Source organism: Diabrotica virgifera, chromosome 2 (assembly GCF_917563875.1).
Source record: "Diabrotica virgifera virgifera chromosome 2, PGI_DIABVI_V3a".
NCBI lineage: Eukaryota > Metazoa > Arthropoda > Insecta > Coleoptera > Chrysomelidae > Diabrotica > Diabrotica virgifera.
Window position 1 is genome coordinate 249,859,186 of NC_065444.1, and position 26,228 is coordinate 249,885,413.

The 26,228-nt window shown below is 34.7% G+C and overlaps 1 protein-coding gene across 2 annotated transcripts in view; it reads left to right on the top strand.

Annotated features, from left to right (window-relative positions):
- The window catches only part of LOC114326515 (monocarboxylate transporter 9), a 209,475-nt gene that overhangs the window by 170,184 nt on the left and 13,063 nt on the right, over window positions 1-26,228 (top strand). For both annotated transcript variants that reach the window (XM_028274905.2, XM_028274906.2), the window contains exons 5-6: window positions 10,974-11,312; window positions 22,603-22,794. In XM_028274905.2, the coding sequence (XP_028130706.1) occupies window positions 10,974-11,312; window positions 22,603-22,794 (531 nt within the window). The remainder of the gene's footprint in view (window positions 1-10,973; window positions 11,313-22,602; window positions 22,795-26,228) is intronic.

Consider the following 26,228-nt stretch of genomic DNA (forward strand, 5'->3'; position numbering starts at 1 on the left):
TGAACTTTGAAAATTTGTTTTTTGACAAATCCTTAAAATTTCCACCTAAAAATTGCGCCAGTAACTTAGCGTTTGTAAGAGGGTTCTTGACGCGTCTAACGGTGTATAGGTGTACCTCATATCTAAGAAATTTTAAATTTTTGAGTTGTAGGTAGGCCTCATAAATATGTAGACCAGGGCTCATCTGTAAAACTAGTAGTACATTTGGACGTTGAGAGGTGACTCAAATTTTTTTGCAGAAATTGCTTGAAAATAAATCAAATAATAATATTTGAGTTATCCTCCCTCTCAAAAAGGTCCGGAACATTGTTTAAATAATCAAAATGTCAAAAAATTAAGGAAAAATTCGATTTTTTTCTTGGTTTTTTGATTATAACTTTAAAAGTATTCATTTTCAAGAAAAGTTGTACTGACATAAAAGTTGCGTAATTAAATTTACTACAATATAGAATTGGTTAAAAATTTAAAAAATAGTTACCCTTGTTGCAAAATAGCAATAATTGCGAAAAAAACCATACAAAAACAAGTATTCGCATTTTACGTTTTTCAACCAGTTATGCTATACTTTCGACCTTCATGTTTGACTCAGGAAAAATTTATTAAAAAATAGTTACCCTTGTTGCAAAATAGCAATAATTGCGAAAAAAACCATACAAAAACAAGTATTCGCATTTTACGTTTTTCAACCAGTTATGCTATACTTTCGACCTTCATGTTTAACTCAGAAAAACCTTATGACATAATAAAATAACACTGTAAATTTTATTAAGATCGGTTAAATAGATTTTGCAAAATAAATTTTGCAATCCAGCTTTCGTAAAAAATATTCATTTTTTCAAAATGTTACAGGACTGAAAATAAAACAGATAGCAAGTTGAAAATTTTTTTGCTTATAGAAGTGTACTGTACCTTTCATTCGCAATTTTGCAAAATTAAAATCGATTAACACCACGGCGTCATGAATTTTTTTAAATAAACATTAATTATTGGTGCTACGCGCAGGACAGCGGATAGTTTGCTCTGATTGGGCATTGCAATGACCTTTGATAATGATTGATACATTTTAATTTTTATTACATTTCGATATAAATAAATAAATTTGTTTATTGCAAAATAAAAACACATACTCTATCCTTTGAAATAACACTTCTATTAGCAAAAACTTTATTTGTTCATATATTTTAACTTAAATAATAAAAGTTTATTATTTTTAAACATATGCAATTGTTTAAACAATATTTCACAAACAATAATAAAATTAGTTTGATTTTGGTTGAATTAAAATATTAAAATACAACAAAATATAGAGTAAGAAAATAATATATTAGATAAAGATTGGAAGAAATTTTGGTGGAAATCAACTTGTGTAAATCGAACACCGCTGTCCTGCGCGTAGCACCAAAAATTATTGTTAATTTCAAAAATTTTCTGACGCCGTGGTAATTAATCGATTTTAATTTTGAAAATTGCATATGAAAGGTACAGTACACTTCTATAAGCAAAAAAAAAATTTAACTTGCTATCTGCTTTATTTCCAGTCCTGTAACATTTTGAAAAAATGATTATTTTTGCGAAAGCTGGATTGCAAAATTTATTTTGCAAAATTTATTAAACCGATCTTAAAGAAATTTACAGTATTGTTTTACTGTATCATAAAGTTTTTCTGGGTGAAATATGAAGGTCCTAAGTGTAGCATAAATGGTTGAAAAACGTAAAATGCGAATACTTGTTTTTGTATGGTTTTTCGCAATTATTGCTATTTTGCAACTAGGGTGACTATTTTTTAAATTTTTAACCAATTTTATATTGTAGGAAATTTAAATACGCAACTTTTATGTCAGTACAACTTCTCTCGGAAATGAATACTTTTAAAGTTATAATCAAAAAACGAAGAAAAAAATCGAATTTTTCCTTCAATTTTTGACATTTTGATTATTTAAACAATGTTCCGGGCCTTTTTGAGAGGGAGGATAACTCAAATATTATTATTTGATTTATTTTCAAGCAATTTCTGCAAAAAAATTTGAGTCACCTCTCAACGTCCATCTCAAAACAGATCCGCCCTGGACTAATGGTCAAATCCATTTCCTACGGGAAAAACGGTTTTCAAGCTCACTAAATCCTATAATACCTTGAGACATCATTTTTAATCTTGGGTGCATCAGACACTACTTGTCAACACCTTTCAAACTCATCTTTAGTGATTATCGTGCGTTTAGAAGTTATCAAGCTCCAAAAACCTCAGTTCAGTGCAACAACAAATTAACGATACAGATAACGTTAACCAAAAATTAAAGTACATAAATACAGCTATACAAACAGCAGGAAAGAAACATCTGACAAAAACGACAACAAAGAACAAGGGGTGGATGACACAGGACATAATAGACTTGATGGAACAAAGAAGAAAGATGAAGAATTACCTAGACAAATACAAAGAAATAAACAAACAAATAACAAAGAGAATAAAAGAAGCCAAAGAGGCGTGGATTAAAGAACAGTGTGAAGAAATGGAAACCTATGAGAAAAAGTACGATGCGTTCAATATGCACAAAAAAGTAAAAGAGATAGCAGGAAGCATATAGAAATGCCAAATAGGTAAACTTAAAGACAAAGATGGAAATCTTATTGTCGATCTAGAGAATAAAATAAAAAGATGGACAGAATACCTGAGTGAATTATTTGAAGACGATAGAAACAACTTAACACAGATAATCAATGCAAATGGGCCAGACATATTGAAAGAAGAAGTAGAATACGCAATAAGAAACGCTAAAAATGGAAAAGCAAACGGACCTGATGAAATCCCTACAGAACTGCTGAAGTTTTGAATGATAAATCCGTAACCATAATATTGCATATATTCAATGCAATATACAGTACTGGTATAATACCGCAAGAATGGTTGCTGTCTACGTTTGTCACCATACCGAAGAAAACTAAGGCAATGCAATGTTCAGATCATCGAACAATCTCCTTGATGAGTCACCTGCTTAAAATATTTCTTAGAGTCATCCACAACCGAATCTATCAAAAACTAGACATCGATATTAACGATACACAGATGGGATTCAGAAAAGGATTAGGTACAAGGGATGCTCTCTTTGCCTTGAACGTTCTAACACAGAGATGCCTAGATGTTAACCAAGAGGTACACGCCTGCTTTATAGACTTTGAAAAGGCCTTTGACAAAGTACGCCACAGTAAACTCAAAGAAATCCTGGAGAGTAAGAACATTGACACCAGAGACATACAAATAATATTAAATCTGTACTGGAATCAGCGAGCTAATACAAAAATAGAAGACCAAACATCGGACGAAATAGAAATACATAGAGGGGTACGACAGGGTTGTATATTGTCACCGCTCTTATTTAATATCTACAGCGAACAAATATGCCAAGAAGCTCTCTCATATGCAAACGAAGGGATAATAGTCAATGAAGAAGTTATCAATAACATTCGATCTGCTGACGATACTGTGATAATGGCAAGAACAGCGGAAGATCTACAACATCTAGTTGAGAGTATGAATGAGATATGTAATAACTACGGAATAAGGATGAACGTCAAAAAAACCAAATATATGACATTCAGTAAGAATCCAATAAATGACACTAGTATCACAATAAACGGTACCCAACTTGAAAAAGTAAACGAACACAAATACTTGGAGCCCTTATCAATGAAACAGGTGACCAAAATCACGAGATAAAAAGACGTATTGAAATTGCCAGGTCTACTTTAAAAAAAATGTAAAATTATTTTGTAATCGTGATATTAGTATTCATCTACGAACTAGAATGTTAAAATGCTATGTATTCAGTACTTTGCTCTACGGTGTTGAGTCATGGACTCTTAAACAGAGGAATATTAAAAATCTTGAAAGCTTTGAGATGTGGTGCTACCGCCGTATACTAAGAATAATTTGGGTGGATAAAATTACAAATGAAGAAGTAATACGCAGAATAAATAACGAGCCAAAAGTTCTACTGAATATAAAAAAGAGAAAACTTGAATACTTAGGCCACCTGATGAGGGGACAAAAGTACAAATTCCTACAAAATATAATGCAAGGAAAAATCCAAGGATGAAGAAATCCAGGCAGTAGAAGAATGTCCTGGATGAGAAATTTGAGAGAGTGGTTTGGCTGTACCACTAACGAATTGTTCAAAACAGCAGTAAATAAAATTAGAATCGCCCTAATGATATCCAATCTCCGATAGGAGAGGCACTCAAAGAAGAAGAAGAAGCTCCAAAAGTATGACGCTTGATCAGGTTACGAAACTTGATCGGGCAATGCGAGTTACTTTGTCAGCCATCCTAATATATTTTTTTAATTTATTCCCTTATTATAGAAAAAAATCTAATGTACACCTGGTTCCAAAAAAAACTGATACGACTCTTGAAGCGTATTTTGTAGAAAATTGAGCAGTGTATTTTGAAGGATAAATACTTAATATTTACATACTGTCAATGTCACTGCCAAATCTTAAAATTTGTCAGATATATTATTCTGTTCCACGGTTATTAGACTTTATTATTAATCTTTATTATTAATAATTTCTTCGCAACTGAGGGTATCTTATCAACTGTATTGTTTTTAAACAATAGATGATAAAATAAAAATATTGACAGTTCAAAAATGTGAACATATTGCATCTGGCCGGATAGCCCTGGCAGCTAAGGCCATTCAAATGAAGAGAAGAAGAAGAAGAACATATTGCATTGTGTGTGGCCTAAGTTTGGGCTGAAAACTGAAATGTATTACATTTTTACAAAATTTTGGAATATGTTTAATTACGTAGACCAATTTTAATAGTTGTTTTCAATACAGATTTCAATCCTCTACAAATAGTTTCTAATGTCATTTGATGTCAAATAATTAGGGAAGCTGGAATTCAACAGTTTAGAATTTTACATTGAGTTAATGCAAAATTGTGACGCATGTCAAAATTCTCAATGTATTTTAATTGTATTCATTTTTTTTTTCGAATCCTGAGAAAACTAATAAATATTTTTGAAACATTTAAACTCAAAATGAAAGACATTATTATCGAGGGCTGAAAGTCCCTGAAAACTTCTATAATATTTATTTTAATAAGTTACAGGGCTGAATTGAATATTAATTTGTTTTGTTGTATAATCCACGTTTACAATAATTATGTGATCTATTTGATGTAAAAACTATCATTTATATGTTCTTTATAAAATATAGGAATTCAAAATAATATAAACATTTAGACCTTAATAATTAGTACAATTTATGAATTAACATAATATGTAATCAGTTGTTTTTTATTTGTTGTTTGTTTATTTTATTATTTGTCTGTCATAATAAATATAATGTCAGATCAATCAAATACACTGCTCAACATGATCGAATCTTACTAAGAGTCGTATCAGTTTTTTTAGGAACCGGCTGTACATTCGATGGACACAAATAATTATATAAAAAAAAAGAATGTGTACGCACGTAAGAAGTTATACTTCTACTACATATTATGTGATTTTTAAGACAATACCAAAAATTTAAAAAAATAAAAGAATAAAACGCACACAACACATTGAAAAATGCCACAAAGAAAAAATGATCTCTGAACGATAATAATTGTTGGCAAAAATTTTAAATACGCATTTTCTGAAAAAAAATTATATAACAAATATACTTACAATCATAAAATGCATAAAAAAATAAAAAAATAAAAACTTGCATCGGGAACCGAACCCGTGAATTTCGGGGCGCTTTGATTCGTAATCGAAGCCTAGACTCACTCGTCCAATTCCACATTATTTGTCATGTGGAAAAATAGGGTAACTGAACGTTTTACTGTTTGACAGTTGTTTTGAATATAATTAAATTATGTAGTTTAAATTTTGTGGAAGATAATAATAATAGTCTCCCGTTTTATACCGCACGCGGCTTTGGGAGTATAGCAGGGTAGTCTGCTATATCTAGGGCCTACGGTATACAAGGAAGGTAACAGGGCCAGTGCTACGCTTCAACCGCCTATTATTACCCCTGGTTTTACCCAAGGTACTCATTTTATTCAGGCTGAGTCGACCTGGGGCCTATAGACATTTTTAAAAATGTCTAGTTGTTCTTGCCGGCGGTAGGATTTGAACTCCGGACCACCGGCATGCGAGGCAAGCACACTACCACCTGCGCTACGCCTTGTGGAAGATAATATTAAAATATAAGAAAACAGTAAGAAAACAATATATTAGATGAAGATTGGTAGAACTTTTGTTGGTAATCAAACAAGTTGGTAATCAAACAAAAAAGTATGTAAATCAAAGCATTAGATACCTACTAGATAAATAAATCTACGCCAAAGAATCATAATTTAAAAATAAAAATCGGACCTAATTTGGGATTTCTCTCTAAAATCCCCATTCTTGAGAAAATAAATGTACAGTAGAGCGTCGATTATCCCAACGTCGATCAACCGAACGACCGCTTATTCGAACTATCGACTCCCGCGTCCCGCACTAGAATACCGAGCAAGCGTTAGTAATTGACGCTTAAAATATCTTCAATTTTCTTCAATATTGTATCCAAAAATAATTATGTTGTTGCAAAGACTGCACTTTTTTGTTTGGTTGCTAGTTGTCATTATCAAGATATAAATAAATATGTAGGTATATAAATATGGCTTTTATTCACTTGTGGATAAATATGTATTAGTTCGATTATCCGAACAAATCGGTTTTCCGAACACCTATGTCCCCCAATTAGTTCGGATAATCGACGCTCTACTGTATTTCAACCTAATCCAAATGTATAATTACAATATGATTATAATAAAAACTACTTACCAAATTAGAATGAGTTTTCCTTGTCCAAAATAGTCCAAAAGTCCAAAAATATAGGTATATGAAAACTATTTAAAAAGGCAGTATAACTATTAATTAACTTTTGTTTGTTGTTTCTTTTCACACAAATTTTAAAACGCAACAACCATAAATAATTTAACTACAGCTGTGCCACAGCCGCCATATTGAATAATTTTTGACATGTCATTTGAACATCCAATCAGAACAAAGTTATAATGCGCATGCGCCGGGATCATAGGTTTTAACATATAAAAATTCACTCTCATATCGCCGGTAAAGAAGTATAACTTTAAAAAATATTGGGAACGCTGGGGTATCAACTCGGATTGCCCTATCACAAGTTTAGTGTCGTAACCACTAGACCTTTGGGCGACAATGCAACAAAGGCGACTGATTTAGTTATGAATATTGGGAGAGTGATATCATCGTTTAAAGGTGGTGAAGCGAGGAAAGGGGCATGAAGATCCAGTGGTGTACACTCACTTTTATTTCAACGTTAATTATATTATATTTTTTAAATATTATTTGTTAGAAATTGGTCACAATATATTTTTATTTACAGGTTTTTACTGGCGTTTAGATCTCTATATCCAAAAAACTTTTCCAAAGATATAAATGATATCTAACAATAAAACACTGAAAACTTTTGTTTTCGTTACTTCCACAAAATTTATTTTTATACTATGTGACTACAGCTGTTTCGGCAGAGTTCCTTTCTCAAGTGATTTATTTTACGATGTGTTTGCATTTTAAAGTCTCTTAACTTAAGAGGTCAAGGAGTGGGGAGCTATTTGTCTCAAGTTGTTCATTCAGAATTATATCTGTATTTTTTATTTTAAAATTTTTATAGATTCTGATATAGATAGCTTAAGGCCTTTATTTTGAATATGAATAATTTGAAACTGTTCATAAAAAGAATGATTAAGATCTAGAAGGTGAAGTGCGTGTGTAGAAGTGTCTGTTTTTCTATTGTTGAAAGCCCTTTTGTGTACTGCTATTCGTTTGTCAAATGTTCTGCCAGTGTGACCGATATAAGTGTTTGGACAGTCACCACATGCCAATTTGTAATTGCTTTCTCTTTCTGCTCTTATTGTTCTTAACGTATTTGCCTAAGTTGTTGTTAGTTCTGAAAGCTGGTGTTATTCCTATGTTTTTTATGTATCTGGCTATTTTTGTTGATATCTTGCCTGTAATATGTGATAGAGCAGAATGTACTGGGATTTTTCTGTAATGGTGGATAGACTAATATCATTATATAAATAATAGTTATATTTATTTATTATCTATTTATATAAACTTATATTATTTATTTTCTATTTTTTACTTTGAAAGCAGTCTCTGGAGTAGAGATCGAATGGTGAGTAAATTAAACATGTAAATAAATTAATATATTGTGGCCTATTTCCAACAGTCTCCATAAAAATGTAGAATACCACAAGCCAAAAGTTATAGAAAAATAAATAATATAACTGTAAGTTGTTCTCTAGGAACCTTAGAGAATGGTTTGACTACTGTAGTTCATTACAACTATTCAGAGCAGCAGCCAACAAAGTGATAGCAATTATTATGATATCCAACCTCCGATAGGAGATGGAACTTTAAGAAGAAATAATTTGTAGATATATTTGAAAACGGTCTCTGGATATAGAGATCGAAACGTCAGTAAATTAAACATATGAATAAATATTTTGTGGCTTATTCCTTACATTCCCCTAAAAATACAGAATGCCACAAGCAAAAAGCTATAGAAAAACAAATAAATTTGCAGAAAGCTTATTGATGCTACCAGGCTAGTCGCGGGTCACGGAACTTCCGCTAAAACGTATATTGACGTGACCCGTCCTTAACAAGTTAAACAATTAATTTGTTTTAAACAGATTTTAAAACAATTTCGACACCACCCAAGAGCTGTCTTTTGGTGGGATAGTTTTTTTAATGGATGTTAGTCAAGAGCCAGATTGCCAGAATGTTGTGTAAATAAAATGAACAAAACACCACATTCAAAAACTTCAAAGCAATATAAAACAAAATAAGATCCCATAAAAACAAAATAAAAATAATAATGTAACAAAATATTCTACTATTCTAATTATTTAAACACAAACACTAAATTTACGAAAATAAAAGACAGATATCGAGCACTGAGTTTTATTCAATCTTGTCCAAGTATACTTTCACTCCTAGAGCATCTTCAGGGGCATTTCGTCAAAAATGGAAGGTAGCCTCGAATCTTATTAACATTTGTCTGAATTATGGTGGAAACTTACTTAACATACACGAGATGAAGGACAAACAGATAAAAATTGATTGCCGGTACTTGGGTACTTCTGCATATTGAAGTACTTACCGGCAATCAATTTTTATCTGTTTGTCCTTGGTCTAGTTTATGTTAAGTATGTATATGTTATAACATGCCACCATAATTCAAACAAATGTTAATAACATTCGACGATACCTTCTTTTTTAACGAAATGCCCCTGAAGATGCTCTAGGAGCGAAAGTATACTTGGGTAAGATTTAATAAAACTGAGTGCTCGATATCTGCCTTTTATTTCCGTAAATTTAATACATTTGAGCATTCAACCACTTCCTATTTTGCAAACACCAAACACTACAAACTTACTAAACTATTAGAAAATATTAATCGCTGTCTAAATCTGAAGATGCAGTGCTGCTCTTAGAACAATTCGTTTGTTCGTACATTGTATTTATAATTTACATATTGTATTTATATTTATTTATAATCACAGAATATAATTAAAAATTCACTATAAATAATCATAAAAATCAACTCCTACAGAACCCGCCCATGTAAATGAACGTGCCTTGCTGCTCGTATAAGAAGGTGGTAAAGAATAACTGGTTTTTTTGTAACCTAACCCTTTTATTTATACTATGGATTCGTGATTTATTGCTGCAGTTTTTACTAATTTTTACTATTGAAAAAAACATGTTTTTTGATATTTTTATGACGGTAACAATCTCTGGGTCGACAAAATTCAAGTTTTTTATGACCGTAGCAGACCAATTCTGCTATAGAGAAGCACATTCTGTGACTTACTATGAGAAAACGCAAATTAGACAGGTAGTTTCCGAGGGCCGCCATGTACATTTACATTTGAGGATATTTTCCCTTTAAACGATGATATCACTCTTCCAAATTGAAGAATTATATATACTTATAATGGTAGGGGAGCAAAGTATGCTAAATGTTCAGTCACTCGAGCGCTTTGGGGACCTATTGGGTTGTGAAGACTGAAGAGTAGGTCCTAAAACCAAAAAAAGTTAAGTAAAGTTTTCCATTTTAGTGAGCGCTTGCCATTATTTTAATTTAATTTTCCATTTTCAACAATCGTTTTTTCTGATATAAAGCCATCTATCCGTAATTTGAAAAAATGTTTCGAATAAAAGTTACTTATTTTTGCGTAAGGAATACAAATCTGCAATAAAAAATGAGGGCTCCTATTTAAGATTTTAAAGTAACCCCCCACCCCACTTCCGCGGGGTTCGTGTTTGGTGCCATTCAATAGATTTTTTAAAAATATTGAATAAGTATATTTTACAGTTTTTCGATCTGATGTTCCTTTCGCGAAATATCGCGGGATTCGTATTTAAAATATTAAATTTACCCCCCACCCCTCTCCGTGGGAAGTCGTGTTTGGTATCATTCGATAGATTTTTAAAAAATATTGAGCACATATTTTTTAGTTTTTCGAACTGTCATTCACTTCGCGAAATATTCGCTTTTTTCTTGTGAAAGTTTGGGACTCACCCATTTCCTTATGCCCGGCTCAAATCGTGAGATTTTTGAAATATACACTCTTTTGCATGTACTTAACTTACTTTATCTTAATCTGACAATTTCGAGTATTTTTAAGGATATATTTTTTTATTTCGGGCCCCCCTTAACGAACTCCCCTGTGTTAAGAGCCAATATATGGTAGAGGTACATCTGCAGGGTACAAGGTTTCTCCCCATATGATAATCTGACGCGCTTGAGTAACTGCAAAAATCCCTGTTTGGGCTCCCCTACCATAACGCTTAATCTGTAATCGAGAAACATTAAATATTTTTGCAAGATTCTTCTGTTCAATGATTAAGGGTTCAGAACCTTAATACATGTTTCGTGTTTTTAGGTCAGTTCCATATAAACAAAGGGGATGAAAAGAAACACTGGCTTCGCAAAATATCCAAAGCATTAGGCTTCGAGCTTCTTAAAGATCCAATATATGTTCATATAGTAGTAGGTTTAGGTTTAGTCTATGTTTCAACAGTCTCCTTTGGTGCCTTCTTTCCTATATTCCTGCAGGATGAAGCAAATTTGAACATGATACAGACAACAACAACTATGACCGCGTTGTCTTCCGCTGACGTCCTGGGAAGAGTAACAGCCTCAGAGATTTGTAGAAGACTGAAGATGAGTAATAGGAAAACTTTCATGTTTGGTGCTACGCTGTTGGCTATAATGCGATCAGGTAAATATATTAAACTCACTTATTAATAGGGTGGCCATAAATGGTACTAACATTATGTTTCTTCTTATTTATTACCTACAAGGTTAAAAACTTATAAATCATAGCAAATTCGTGTTTCTTCTTACACTAACAAAAAATGGCCCACTTCCACTTTAAACTTATTTTTAGTTTGAGGGTCCTGCCTGTTCATCAGATTCTTTTTCTTTTTCATACCAAAAGTATTTTTGGGAACTACTTATTTTTCTCAATGCGTCTTTGTTTTTCAAGAGCATCTCGTAAAATTGGTCGTAGGTGTATTTAAAGTTCACTCGAACCATCAACATTGAACTCATTGTTGTTATATGAAGTCGTGATTTCTCATTTGACCACAAGTTGTTCATGATGGAAAATACTCTTTCTACGGGAGCACTAGTTCCTGGCAAACACATAGCAAATTCGACCACTTTCAAAATAGTATCGTATGCAATATCCTTACTATAAAGCCTTGCGAATATTTGCTTCCATCGCTCTTCAACAGGAGTTTTTACTTTAGTTTTGTCCACTCCAAACACCAATTAATATTAATGATGACACTTTCACAACTACGCTAAAACTGAGCAGCCATGCGACCGTATTCACTGAAAGAGAGACACAATACAACTGGCACTAAACTCATGCACGCACTGGCGACTAGACCTTTAGGTAGAGAATTTTGCACTTCTGTCGAATGTGCATGTCGGTAGGCGCACCTGACGGTACAGTGTACAGTCAACAAGAAAAGCTTCTCGTTCATCGCGAAGTACAGCCGATGCAACAAAACACGCATTAAGTAGCACATACACGATACATTTTCATGCACTTTTTAAAACTGTACTAGTTTTTTTTAAGCTTTTATGAATTGCGATGAAACTATTAATAAATTATTATCTTTGTTAGTAAAAATATACATTTTTTTATTTTTGCGTGAAACCGGGACATTTTAGGGAATTTTCTGAAACCGACGGGACGCCCTCAAAAGCGGTCAAAACCGGGATTGCCCGGCCAAACCGGGACGTATGGCCACCCTACTTATTAAAGGAGTTCTATAGCTTTTTTCATAAGGCTTCATTCTACTACAACCAAATACTATATTACTATTTAAGAGGATTTAAATAATTCGTTGTTAGTACATCCAAACCATTTCCTAAGGTTCTTTAACCAATGGACCTTTTCCCCTGGATTTTTCCTTGCATAATGACCTGGAGTATTAGGTGTTTATCTCCTCTCATTACATGTCCCATATATCTCAGTTTTCTTCTCTTAATTGTTAATGATTGCCGGTATAAGCAATCCCCCACTTACCTACCAACGGCTTCGGGCGGATGAGTTGGTAAGTGGTAGGGCAATCTTTTGTCCTAGGGTTGGGAAACTGGCCCTAAAGGCAGATGAACCGAGAACTAGGTCTACGGCGTAAGGATGTAGAAGGCAAGGAGAAACCACTACATTAAAGATCCATATGGATATCTCTTGTACATCTATCGTGGCTACAGCTTTGAGAGTGAAGACTACTGATCATGTATATCGGAGTGCAAGATCCGGCAGGGGAGGAATAACAACACAGAACCATGGGGCCTCCCAGGTCGTTAGCAAGCGAAACCCCCAAGTTTTTATTTTATTTAGCGTATGGCTTAAGTATATCACAGAATATAGTTAGATTTATGCATTATACAATGCATCACAAACAGATGTCCAATTTTTTTATATATTCGATTGACCCTTCGGTTGCCATTACAAAGTCTATAGGGTCGCCTGTGTATGCTCTGCGTGGGCAGTCCTGAACAATGTGACTGATCGTCTGTCTTGCAGCGCCGCAGTCACAAGAAGGCGAGGGGAGTTTACCCCATCTGTGGAGGGAGTCGGCGCATCTTCCACAGTTTGTTCGAATTCGATTAAGGGCTGCCCAAATCTTACGGGGACGTTCAAATTCGCCAGGTTTCCCTATGATGTCCGGTAGACTATGGTAATGCGGATCTGTCCTACTTTCCCAATCTTCTCTCCATCGGGTATTTAAGTCAAAGTTGGATTGCTGCAGCGCTTGAGCAGATTGTAGAGGGGGTAACCTGGATCGGAGACGGTTTCCAAGAATATCGGGGATGTCGTTGTGGACTAGAAGCTGGCGACTGTCCATTATTTTGTTATATTCTTTAACCAATGCATGTTCGCGGCGTAGGTTGGGTGGTGCTATATTACTAAGGGTAGGTAGCCACATTGTAGGGGTGGGCTTAATTGTGCCTGTTATCATACGCATAGTACGGTTTAGTTGGGTGTCGACCAGGTGGGTATGCCTTCTATTTAGCCACACTGGAGCACAGTATTCTGCCACCGGATATATCAGGCCAAGAGCAGAGGATCTTAATGTTGATGCTGTGGACCCCCATGTAGTGCCGCAGAGTTTCTGTATTATATTGTTGCGTGTTTTCAATTTTGCTGCTGTTTTCGTCAGGTGTTCTCTGAATGTGAGCGTTCTGTCTAGAGTAACCCCAAGGTATTTCGGGTATTTATTGTGTTTTAACAGCTTGTTATTAAAATACACTCGCAATTCTCTGTTTGCCAACTTGTTGTTTAGATGAAAAACTGATACTTCAGTTTTTGTAGTACTTGGCTGTAGTCTCCATTTCTTAAGGTATTCGCTGAGGATGGATAAGTCATTCGTGAGAGTGATTTCTGTAGTTTCTAAAGATTGGTGGCTTGTTGCAAGGGTCCAGTCGTCAGCATATCCAAACTTCCGAGATTCGGTTTCAGGCATGTCAGCAATATAGAGGCTGAAAAGTAAAGGGGCAAGGACAGAACCCTGTGGAAGACCATTGTTAAGTTTCATCTGTCTACTCGTCTCCTTTCCCATTATAACCTGGAAGGCTCTGTTGGTCAGCATGTTGTCAATGAGGTTAATTATCTTTCTGCAGGGGATAATGCGGGCCAGTTTATATATTAATCCCTGTCTCCAAACAGTATCATATGCTGCTGTTAGATCTATAAATACTGTTGCTGTCTTTTGTTTCTTTTGAAAACTAGCTTCTATAAAAGTTGTTAATGACAGCACTTGGTCCGTACAGCTTCGATGAGGGCGGAAGCCAGCTTGTTCAATGGGGACATTTTCTAGTATCCTGTGACTAATTCTGTTGAGGAGAAGCTTTTCTAATAGTTTATATACCATGCTGAGTAGAGCTATGGGGCGGTAGTTTTCTGGCTTATCGTTTGATTTGCCCGGTTTCGGAATTGCAATTATCTTTGTTCGCTTAAGTGAGAAAGGAATGTTACCTGACTGAAGTATATCATTAAAGAACATTGCAAGCCACTGTTTCGTGTATGCACCACTGTGTATCAAGAACTCTGGATGGATACCATCAAACCCAGGTGCTTTACCTGATTTCATTTCTTTCAGCGCATGTGTGATTTCAGAAATAAATATTCTTGCTGAATATTCGGAGTTCGTTCTGTTCATTTGTTTTAATGCCCTTAAGTCTCTTTTCACGTTGGTAGTATGTGTTCGATCTCGTGGAGCTCTGGATAGAGATACTATATGGGAGGCAACCTTGTTAGGAGACATTTTAGACTCTCTGGATTCCAGCTGGTTAGCTCCTCCAATTTTCCGCAACAAGGACCATGCCTGCCGGCTTGATTTTTTGAAGTCAAGGTTTTCGACAGTCTTTATCCATTTTTGGCGTCTAGCTGTATCGATGTTGTGTAAAAGCTCATCGGCTATTTCTCGGTCACCACTTTCGAGAAACTTCGTGTATAAGTCTTCACATGTTTCAGTCCATCCAGGCACATATTCTTTGCGATACCCCCTAGGGATGGTTTTCTTGGCAGTGCTTATTACTGCGCCCACAAACCTCTCATAATGTTTGCTGGTTGGAGGGACCCAGCTCAAGGTCCGGTCTAGTTGTTCAGAGAATTTCTTCCAGTTTGCTTTTCTAAGATTCCACCTGGGTCGAGGATATGATCTAATTATTGGAATTGATATTCCGATGGTGATAAGCACCGGACGATGTTGAGTATGTGGGAAGTCTGCAAGGACACTTCTCGCAGTTGTTAGTGGTCTGTCATTGGTATCTTTTGAGACAAAACATAGGTCTGGGTTATATTCTTTTCTCCATGCAGCTGATTTAAATGTTCCTCTGTCTTTGGCATCAAAAACTAGGTATGTGTTTTGCTCTTCGGACCATTCTACTAGTGCCTCCCCATTTTCATCATTCGTGGTGTACTTCCACATTTCGTGGTGGCTGTTGAAGTCGCCGATGTATATAGTAGGATGTGGATGAGTCTTTAGCACTTCTGGGTTCCATGTAGTGGCTGGAGGTTTGTATATGTTAACTACGGTAATATCTCCAATCTTGGTGACTACTTCATGTATATTATTTTCATTGGAAGCAGAAAGTAGGAAACCATTTTCTATATTGCAGCGAATGTAGGTTGCGACGCCGTAATGTTTATCATAGGTGGCTCCCAGTAAATCGTAGTCAGGTATCTTTCCCCTTAAATCAAGCTGGACTTTGTCTTCAGTATGGGTCTCTTGTATGGCAACCAGGTCAATGTCGTTATCGTGTAGGATTTTTTGCAACACTTGGCATTTTGCCTGGCTTATGCCCTCGATGTTAAGGTGACAGACTCGGATACACGGTCCGAGATCTCTAGTCAGTTGGTTCTGAGAAGAACCTTTATTTGTTCCCATCGTATGTTTACGTATAGATAAGATTTCTGTTTGTGATCTGTGATGTTGGCAGGATATTGTTTTTGTTTTTCGTTCGTCTGCCGCCAAATTTTTGCTAGTTCATTTAGCGTTACCCAGGGTGCACCACATGGAGGCGAACTAGCATTACCCCCAAGTAAAAGGAAAGGATACGCTTAGAAAAATTAAGCAGTTTATTAAAATATGCACCTGGAACGTCAAGACCATGTACGAAGCAGGCAAAATTTATAATGCCATCCATGAAATGGAAAGACTGAATATCGATATAATGGGCATCAGTGAAATGCGATGGCCTGATGCCGGAAAATGTCAAATAAACGAGCACCAAGTATATTACTCTGGAAATAGAGAAGGTCAACATAAGCATGGCGTCGGAATAATTTTAAATAAACAAATAAAAAAATAGGTTACGAATTTTGTTCCAATATCCGAGAGAATCATGCTCATTTAATTGGATTTATTCCCAGCAGAAACCAACATAATCCAAATATACGCATCCACAGCAGACAAATCAGACGAAGTAATAGAGGCTTTTAATTACGATTTAAGGAAAGTCCTAAGTAAGTTAAAAACCAATGAAGTAACGCTAGTTATGGGTGACTTTAATGCCAAAATCGGTAAGGGTAGTTATGGTGAAATAGTATGTTCATGGGGTTTGGGTGAGCGAAATGAGAGAGGAGAACGCCTACTCACATTTGCTACGGAAGAAGAGTTGGTAATCACCAATACACTCTTCAAATTACCATACAGAAGGTTGTACACATGGCGCTCACCCGGTGACACGCCAGAAAATCTCATAAGAAACCAGACTGACTATATTTTAATAAACAAAAGATTCAAAAACTCAATAACATCAGTGAAAACCTACCCTGGTGCAGATATTAAGTCAGACCATAACCCACTTGTCGGTGAGTTTCGTCTGAACTTTAAAAAAATTGATAAACCTAATCCTATAAGATACGATCTCAAACAACTAAGAGATGATGACATAAAGCAAGAAGTACGGGAATATCTGAAGAACAACCTATCTAATTCAGAAGTAGTTAATGATATTGACACAGAAATAAACCACTTAGAAAACATTGGGAAGGAAATATTAGACCAATACCTGCGACCGAAGAAGACAGAAAAGAAAAAACCATAGATGACCGACGATATATTACAGATGATGGACAGAAGAAGAGAATCCAAGAGGAAAGACTACGTTGCATATCAGTTTCTAGACAAAGAGATAAAAAAAGCTGTCAGAGAAACTAAAAACAGAAATCTGGAAGAACAGTGTGAAGAAATCGAGATATTGGAACGTAAACACGATTCCTTCAACCTCCACAAAAAGATCAAAGAAGCAGCAGGCATCTATAAATCAAAAAGGCCGTGACACTTAACAGACGCTCAAGGAAATCCAATAGTTGATATTGAACAAACAAAAACAACATGGATGAACTATGTGACAACAACATTTGAAGACGATAGGAATGTCACCATCACACAAAATAAAAATGACGATACCGGACCACCTATTCTCGAAGCGGAAGTAGAAGTTGCTATAAGTAACATTAAGGAGGGAAAAGCCGCAGGACCAGACGAGCTCTACTCAGAATTTTTGAAAATTATGGATAAAGACGAAGTAAAAAGAATGTCCATGAACCTAGCAGAGCAAGGTTAGCAGAATGGAATCAGACCAAGTGCATAATTAGGTGCTAATTAGGTGCTAATTAAGTACCCCAATCGCGAATTTAGTGCTCCTTTTTTTTTAAATTATGAAGTGTTCTGTCAGGTACATATGAACTCAGCAGAGCACAACCATAAAAAACATCAAATCGAAAAGTGACCAAGCTTATAATTAAGTACTAATTAGGTGCTAATTTAGTACCCAAATCGCGAATTTAAGTGCTCCTTTATTTTTTAAGTTATGACATGTTCTGCCAGGTACATATAAACTCAGCAGAGCACAACCATAAAAAACATCAAATCGAAAAGTGACCAAGCTTATAATTAAGTACTAATTAGGTGCTAATTTAGTACCCCAATCGCGAATTTAGTGCTCTTTTTTTTTAAATTATGACGTGTTCTGCCAGATACATATGAACTCAGCAGAGCACAACCATAAAAAACATCAAATCGAAAAGTGACCAAGCTTATAATTAAGTACTAATTAGGTGCTAATTTAGTACCCCAATCGCGAATTTAGTGCTCCTTTTTTTTTAAATTATGATGTGTTCTGCCAGGTACATATGAACTCAGCAGAGCACAACCATAAAAAGCATCAAATCGAAAAGTGACCAAGCTTATAATTAAGTACTAATTAGGTGCTAATTTAGTACCCCAATCGCGAATTTAGTGCTCCTTTTTTTTAAATTATGACGTGTTCTGCCAGGTACATATGAGCTCAGCAGAGCACAACCATAAAAAACATAAAATCGAAAAGTGACCAAGCTTATAATTAAGTACTAATTAGGTGCTAATTTAGTACCCCAATCGCGAATTTAGTGCTTCTTTTTTTTAAATTATGACGCGTTCTGCCAGGTACATAATATGTACTCAGCAGAGTACAACTTTAATAAACGTCAAATCGAAAAATGACCAAGCTTATAAGTAAGTACTAATTAGGTGCTAATTTAGTACCCCAATCGCGAATTAAATGCTCCATTTTTTCTTTCTTTTAAGCCATGTTCTGCCGGGTACTTATGAAGTCATTAGAGTACTACCTCAAAAAATCAAAAAAGTCCAAACATACCTATCTTAAATTTAGGTGCTAATTAGGTGCTAATTAAGTGCCCTAATAACGAATTTCATGCTCAGTTTTTTTTCCAAATTTTGGCGCGTACTGCATTCAAGTTTATGCGAGGTCAGTACAAAGTCAAGCCGTTGAAAAAATCATCAATACAGTTGCTGGCCTATCTCACATTTGAGTGCTAATTAGGTGGAGTAGACATAATGTAGTGTATCTCGATAACCGCACTACAAAACTGTACATATGACGGTATAAAAGCAAGAAATAAAAGGAGCTCTAAATTCACGTTTGGGGTACTAAATTAGCACCTAATTAGTGCTTAATTATAAGCTTGGTCACTTTTCGATTTGATGTTTTTTATGGTTGTGCTCTGCTGAGTTCATATGTACCTGGCAGAACATGTCATAACTTAAAAAATAAAGGAGCACTAAATTCGCGATTGTGGTACTAAATTAGCACCTAATTAGTACTTAATTATAAGCTTGGTGACTTTTCGATTTGATGTTTTTTATGGTTGTGCTCTGCTGAGTTCATATGTACCGGGCAGAACACGTCATAATTTAAAAAAAAAGGAGCACTAAATTCGCGATTGGGGTACTAAATTAGCACCTAATTATTACTTAATTATAAGCTTGGTCACTTTTCAATTTGATGTTTTTTATGGTTGTGATTTGCTGAGTTCATATGTACCTGGCAGAACACGTCATAATTAAAAAAAAGGAGCACTAAATTCACGTTTGGGGTACTAAATTAGCACCTAATTAGTACTTAATTATAAGCTTGGTCACTTTTCGATTTGATGTTTTTTATGGTTGTGCTCTGCTGAGTTCATATGTACCTGGCAGAACACGTCATAATTTTTTAAAAAAAGGAGCACTAAATTCGCGATTGGGGTACTAAATTAGCACCTAATTAGCACCTAATTATGCACTTGGTCTGATTCCATTCTGCTAACCTTGCTCTGCTAGGTTCATGGACATGTAAAAAGACTTACCTTGATCTTCAACAATATATACCAAAGTGGAAAAATACCCCAACAGTGGCTAAGATCAACTTTTATAACAATCCCTAAAAAACCCAATGCCAAAAAATGTGAAGATTATCGAATAATAAGCCTTATGAGCCATCTCCTGAAAACTTTTTTAAAAATTATACATAAAAGAATATATAAAAAGTGTGAAGAACACATATGACAAACACACAATTCGGCTTCAGGGATGCATTGGGTACTCGAGAGGCACTTTTTGCAATACAAGTTCTCTTTCAAAGATGTAGAGACGTGAATTGTGATATAACATGACGAACTGATGAAAATATTAAATTCAATTGGTCGAGACAGCAGAGATCGCCGTATAATAAACAATATCTATTACGAACAAACTGCAGCTATTAGAGTAGGGAATCAGTTAACAGACGACATAAAGATAAAAAGAGGTGTGCGACAGGGATGTATATTGTCCCCATTATTGTTCAATACATATTCAGAGCACATTATGAACCTAGCGCTAACGGACATAGACGAGGGAATACTTATAAACGGAGAACGATTGAACAACATAAGATACGCTGATGATACTGTCATTTTTGTAGACAGTGTTGAAGGTCTTCAGACACTTGTCTCCAGGGTGGCAGAAGTAAGTAGCAGGTTTGGGCTTGATTTTAACATCAAAAAAACCAAATACATGGTTATAAGCAAAAATAGGATACCACCTGGTCAATTACTAGTTAACCAACAACCTATAACACAAATCACCAACTTTTGTTATTTGGTTGCAAACTTTAATGAACAGTGGGACCAATCGATGAAAATTAATATAAGGGTCGAGAAGGCAAGATCAGCTTTCGTCAAAATGAAAAAAATCTTTAACAGCCACGGTATAAAATTGGAAATAAAAGTTCGTTTACTAAAATGCTACGTATTCTCCGTTCTTTTATATGGCGTGGAGTCATGGTCCTTAACCGAAGCATCACTGAAGAGACCCGAAGCATTTGAGATGTGGTGCTATAGACGCATGTTGAGGATTTCCTGGATAGACAGAGTTACCAACGAAGAAGTTCTACATAGAATGGGTAAAGAGCGCGAACTAGTCGTAACCATAAAACGTCGCAAACTGGAATACCTGGGCCATATAATGCGCAATGAACAACGATATGACCTACTTCGGACCATACTTCAAGGTAAAGTGCATGGGAAAAGAGGTCCAGGACGAAGAAGAATATCCTGGCTGCATAACCTGCGAAAATGGTTTAACTTAACCACTACCGGACTTTTCAGGGCAGCAGTCAACAAAGTCAGAATAGCCATGTTAGTGTCCAACATCCGTAACGGATAGGCACCATAAGAAGAAGAAATTGTTAGAAGTACTTCTCTTTCCTTATGCATACGTCTCATAACCTCTACGTTGGTTATTCTCTCTACCCATGAGATCTTCAGTATTCTTTGGTACATCCACATCTAGAATGCCTCCAGTCTCCTCACGTCAATTTTCTTCAGTGTCCACGCTTCCATTCTGTAGTATAATAGGGATAGCACAAAGCACCTTAACAGTCGTATTTTTACCTCAATGTTCAAGTCCCGACAGCAGAGGAGCCTCTTCATCATCTTCTTGCAGTACCGTCTCCTATCGGAGGTTAGCTACCATCACAGCAATTTTAACTTTGTTGGCTGCAGCTCTGAACAATTGTATTGAACTGCACCCGTACCACTCCCTTAAATGGCTTCATCTTCATCATCATCAACAGCTATTTCATCCATCATTAGATGTAAGCTTCCCTTAGGTGTGTCCACTCATTCCTGTTCGTTGATTTTTGCATCTTTTGGTGACCAACCATTCGTTTGATGTCATCAGTCCACCTGGTTTGAGCTCTGTCTCTTCTCTCTTTTGCTCTTGGTCACCATTTAACAATTCACTTCGTTCAACGGCTGCCTTCCAATCTTTCTATGTGTTCTGCCCAGTTCCATTTGAACATGGTAATATTTTGGATTGCACATCTGGTATGGTTGATCTTATTCTTATTTCTTAATTGGATTTGCGATCGCTGACATTAATGTTGAGCATTCTCTGTTCCACAGCTCTCTAAGTCACTTGAAGTTTGCAGACTATTTAGACACTGAATTTAAAACAAAAATACAACAAAAAGGATTGAACAGAACTTGTGGTACATATAACCCCAATTTTAAATGACAATTGAGATTTTATTCCCTGAATTTCTGTTGCGAAAAACTGGCTGACTTTTATACAATTCCCAACCTAATTCAAATCTACTCCGTTTTGGAATAAATCCTAAAAAACAAAGTAAAGCTTGAAATATAAAATTAAGTTTTATTGTAATGTTGTTTGTTTATACTTTTTTTGACACTTTTAACTTTTTATATTAAATTCCTATTTCTATTTCTCAAAAGAATCAAGATCAGAATAATTCTGGTAATTATGATCGGATATGACGTTACAATAAATCAAAGAAAAATAGACGGTTTCGTTTTGATTCAATTCGAGTCTCTTGTTATCATTATATTAAATGTGAGCGGCCGTGGAGTAACGGCATAATCGCTGGCCTCATACGCCAGTGCACGTGGGTTCGAGCCCTGCCAAAGACAAACCATTTTCATTTCCAATAATGACACGAGCCGTCTCACCGTGCCTCGGAGAGCACGTTAAGCCGTCGGTCCCCCTGGGCTAGTGTACATCGGCACTAGTTACTTAAAACAGGGTTAAATATGTAAATGGCGCCGGAACTGTCCGAAAGGATCTCCCCGGCAAAAATTCCATACGATATTATTATTATTATTATTATATTAAATATTATTTACAATTTTATATAACTAAACGTTTTTTGTATTATTTTAGTTGAAGTTTTGATGCCCAGTTACCTTTCTTTGGCAATAGTAGCCTTCATCGTAGGATATTTCCGAGCGATTGCTGTGATAAACCAAAATTTGGTAATTTCCGAATATATCCCGAAGGAAAAGTTACCCTCTGCAGTGGGACTTAATATGGTGACGAAAGCATTGTTGCAACTCACATTTGGTCAAGCATTAGGTATGTATTGTAAAGTATCACATATTATTGTATTTTTTATAGCTCGTGTTAAAACAATTATTTTTACTTTTGTATGTACCTATCTTGAGAGGGACAACAGTTGGAACGTACTGATAGGCCCAAATATCTTGAAGTCATACTAGACCGGTCACTAACATAGAATTTCTACTATCAGAGTACAAGACAAAAGGTTTCTACGAGAAAAAACCTTCTCCGGAAACTTGTAGGGCGCAAGTGGGGTGCAAACCCACAGGTCTTAAAGTCAACAGCTGAGACCTTATATTTTTTAACAGGGAAACGTATTTGTCCTGTTAGAGGTAGATCTAGACATGCCCAACAAATCACCGGGGCATTAAATGAATTATATAGAATAACTACCGGCTGTATGAGATCTACCCCTCTATCCCTACTGTACCGGGCAGCTGGATTTGCATCACCAGACGATCGTAGATGCGCTTCGCAATATGTGAAGGGTACATTCCATGTCAAATCACTCAGGCAAAAAATTTTGGATCTCCGATTTGCCTGAAAATTGGTATATAGCTTCTGCGGGACGTAAAAATAAGATATTTAAGGTCAAAAAATCTTCTTCTTTTTTTCTCAAAATGTGATATTATGCGATTTTACAGTGATTTGGTGTTTATTTAAACAAATTTGCATTTTCTGTCGTAAAGTATCAATGAAAAACATAATATTTTAATAGAAAGGACTCAAAAATGTCATTATACGGCATTATAACAAGTTATTTTGAATCAAAACAAGTTTTTGATCAAATTTTATAGTGTAAAAAACGTTAAAATACCGTTTTTTACATTTTTCTCCATTCCCAAAATACATCATCATCGATTTGGCTGAAAATTTGCCCATAGATATCCAAAAGATAGAACTTTAAGTGGTTAGAAGGATTTGAATTATATTACAATACCAAAAAAGTTACATGCAGTAATATCAGACTCAAAAGTATATTGTTCTGAAGCTATTTCCTTGTGGCATTTTTATGATTAATAATTATATGGGAAATAAGCCACAATTAAAATGAAAAAAATAATTTTATTAACGTTTCGACGCCCAAATCGGGTGCCGTTGTCAAAATACAAAATATTACTAAAATAAACTAAAGTGTTGTTGCTAAGCAAAAAAAATTCTTCTAATAATTTATTTAATCTCACTCATTTATATTATTCACTATACAATAACAGCCTACCTTTCCTCGATGTTTTGATCTCAAAGAAGGATATTGGATATGAGACTCAAGTGTATAGAAAACCAACACACACCAACAGATATCTCAATTACAAGTCAAATCACAACATCAACGTTAAAAAGGGAATCATTAAATCCTTATATGATAGACCCAAATTACTTGTTCTAACGAAAATTCCTTTTTAGCAGAAAAACAATTGTTAACATCTGTTTTATTAAAAAATGATTATCCTATATCGTTTATAAATAAGGAATTGTCAAGATTGGATCGAATGGAACAGAACAACTTAGAACGGGATCCTACAACATTCACCAGAAATAATACGAGAAAAATATCAATACCATATATAAAAGGACTATCCGAGAAACTTAAAACAATAGGAAATAAATTCAACATTTCAACAACATTCAAAACAACAAACACATTGAGATCTATTCTATCTAAAACTAAACCTAACAATGATCAAGAAAGAACAAAAAATTGCATTTATAAAATACCTTGTGAATGCGAACAATTTTATTTAGGTGAGACATCAAGACCATTAGACGTTAGAATAAGTGAACATCAATCTTATATTAAAAATAGAGAATTTGAGAGATCTCAAATATGTCAACACGCATGGGATAATGAACATAGAGTTCAGTGGAGAGATTCAAGTATAATCCTGAAAGAATCAGATAGTAAAAAGAGAAAAATCAAAGAAGCGGCTCTAATTATGCTAAATGAAACCAATTGTGTCGCAAATTCCTCGCTAGAATGCAGTAGGATGTGGTTACCCATACTGAAAGAGGAAGTCAATAGAAAGAAAATACCAAGATTAGTAAGTCAATAATATCGAGCTAGTACATATTTTATATTTTAGTATTACTTATATATTATCTAATATTATTAATAATATTTATAATTTAAACATGTTACAAGTCAGAATTTGGTATTATTTTTTGAGAGTAAATTAATGTAAGACCAAATACTTACGATGTCGGGATAGTATCACAGGGTTTTTCCTGGTTTTCCCTTGTGATTTACTATGAAGTTTCTAACGCGAGAATTTTACTGTCGTTGCATTTGGTTGTCTTTTTAAAGACATATCACATGCTATAATTTTTTATGACGGATATTCTTGAGTTGGGGTTAATTTCATGTAATCGAATGAACTATCTTTCAGTAAGTCGTCCCAGGAACGCAACTCATAAAATATTGGCAATATCATTTTAAAGTCTTCTACTTTAAAATGTATAATATATGTCTGAATTGCCAATATAAATGAGTGAGATTAAATAAATTATTAGAAGAATTTTTTTTGCTTAGCAACAACACTTTAGTTTATTTTAGTAATATTTTGTATTTTGACAACGGCACCCGATTTGGGCGTCGAAACGTTAATAAAATTATTTTTTTCATTTTAATTGTGGCTTATTTCCCATATAATTATTAATCAAAAGTATATATTAGTCCAGTCGGGATAGCATTTGACCTTGAATGCCGAGCTGCCCAAAATTTTATTTTTCTGATCTTTAAGGGAGTCAATAGTAGCCTAAATTTAAAATCACGAATGAATTCCTCCGTTACGTTAGCCGCCATCTTGATTTTAAAGGAGAACCTGTGTGGCTCAATATCTCCGCCATTTTTAACTTTTCGACAAAAATGGTAGGAACTGAAATTGTTCCAAATAAATCATATTTACAATTATTACAATTTCTTTTTAACAATTTTTGTCGTGAGGTCGATATTTTCGAGTTAATTTTACTTACAGTAGACGCCTATATTTTTGACTATAATATTGCATGTAACTTTTTTGGTATTGTAAAATAATTCAAATCCTTCTCACCACTTAAAGTCCTATGTTTTGTCTATCTGTGGGAAAATTTTCAGCCAAATCGATTATGATGTATTTTGGGAATGGAGAAAAATGTAAAAAACGGTATTTTAACGTTTTCTACACTATAAAATTTGATCAAAAGCTTGTTTTGAATCAAAGTAACTTGTTATAATGCCATATAATGACATTTTTGAGTCCTTTCTATTAAAATATTATGTTTTTCATTGATACTTTACGATAGAAAATGCAAATTTGTATAAATAAACACCAAATCACTGTAAAATCGCATAAAATAACATTTTGAGAAAAAAAGAAGAAGAAGATTTTTTGACCTTAAATATCTTAATTATTTATATGGGAAATAAGCCACAATTAAAATGAAAAAAATAATTTTATTAACGTTTCGACGCC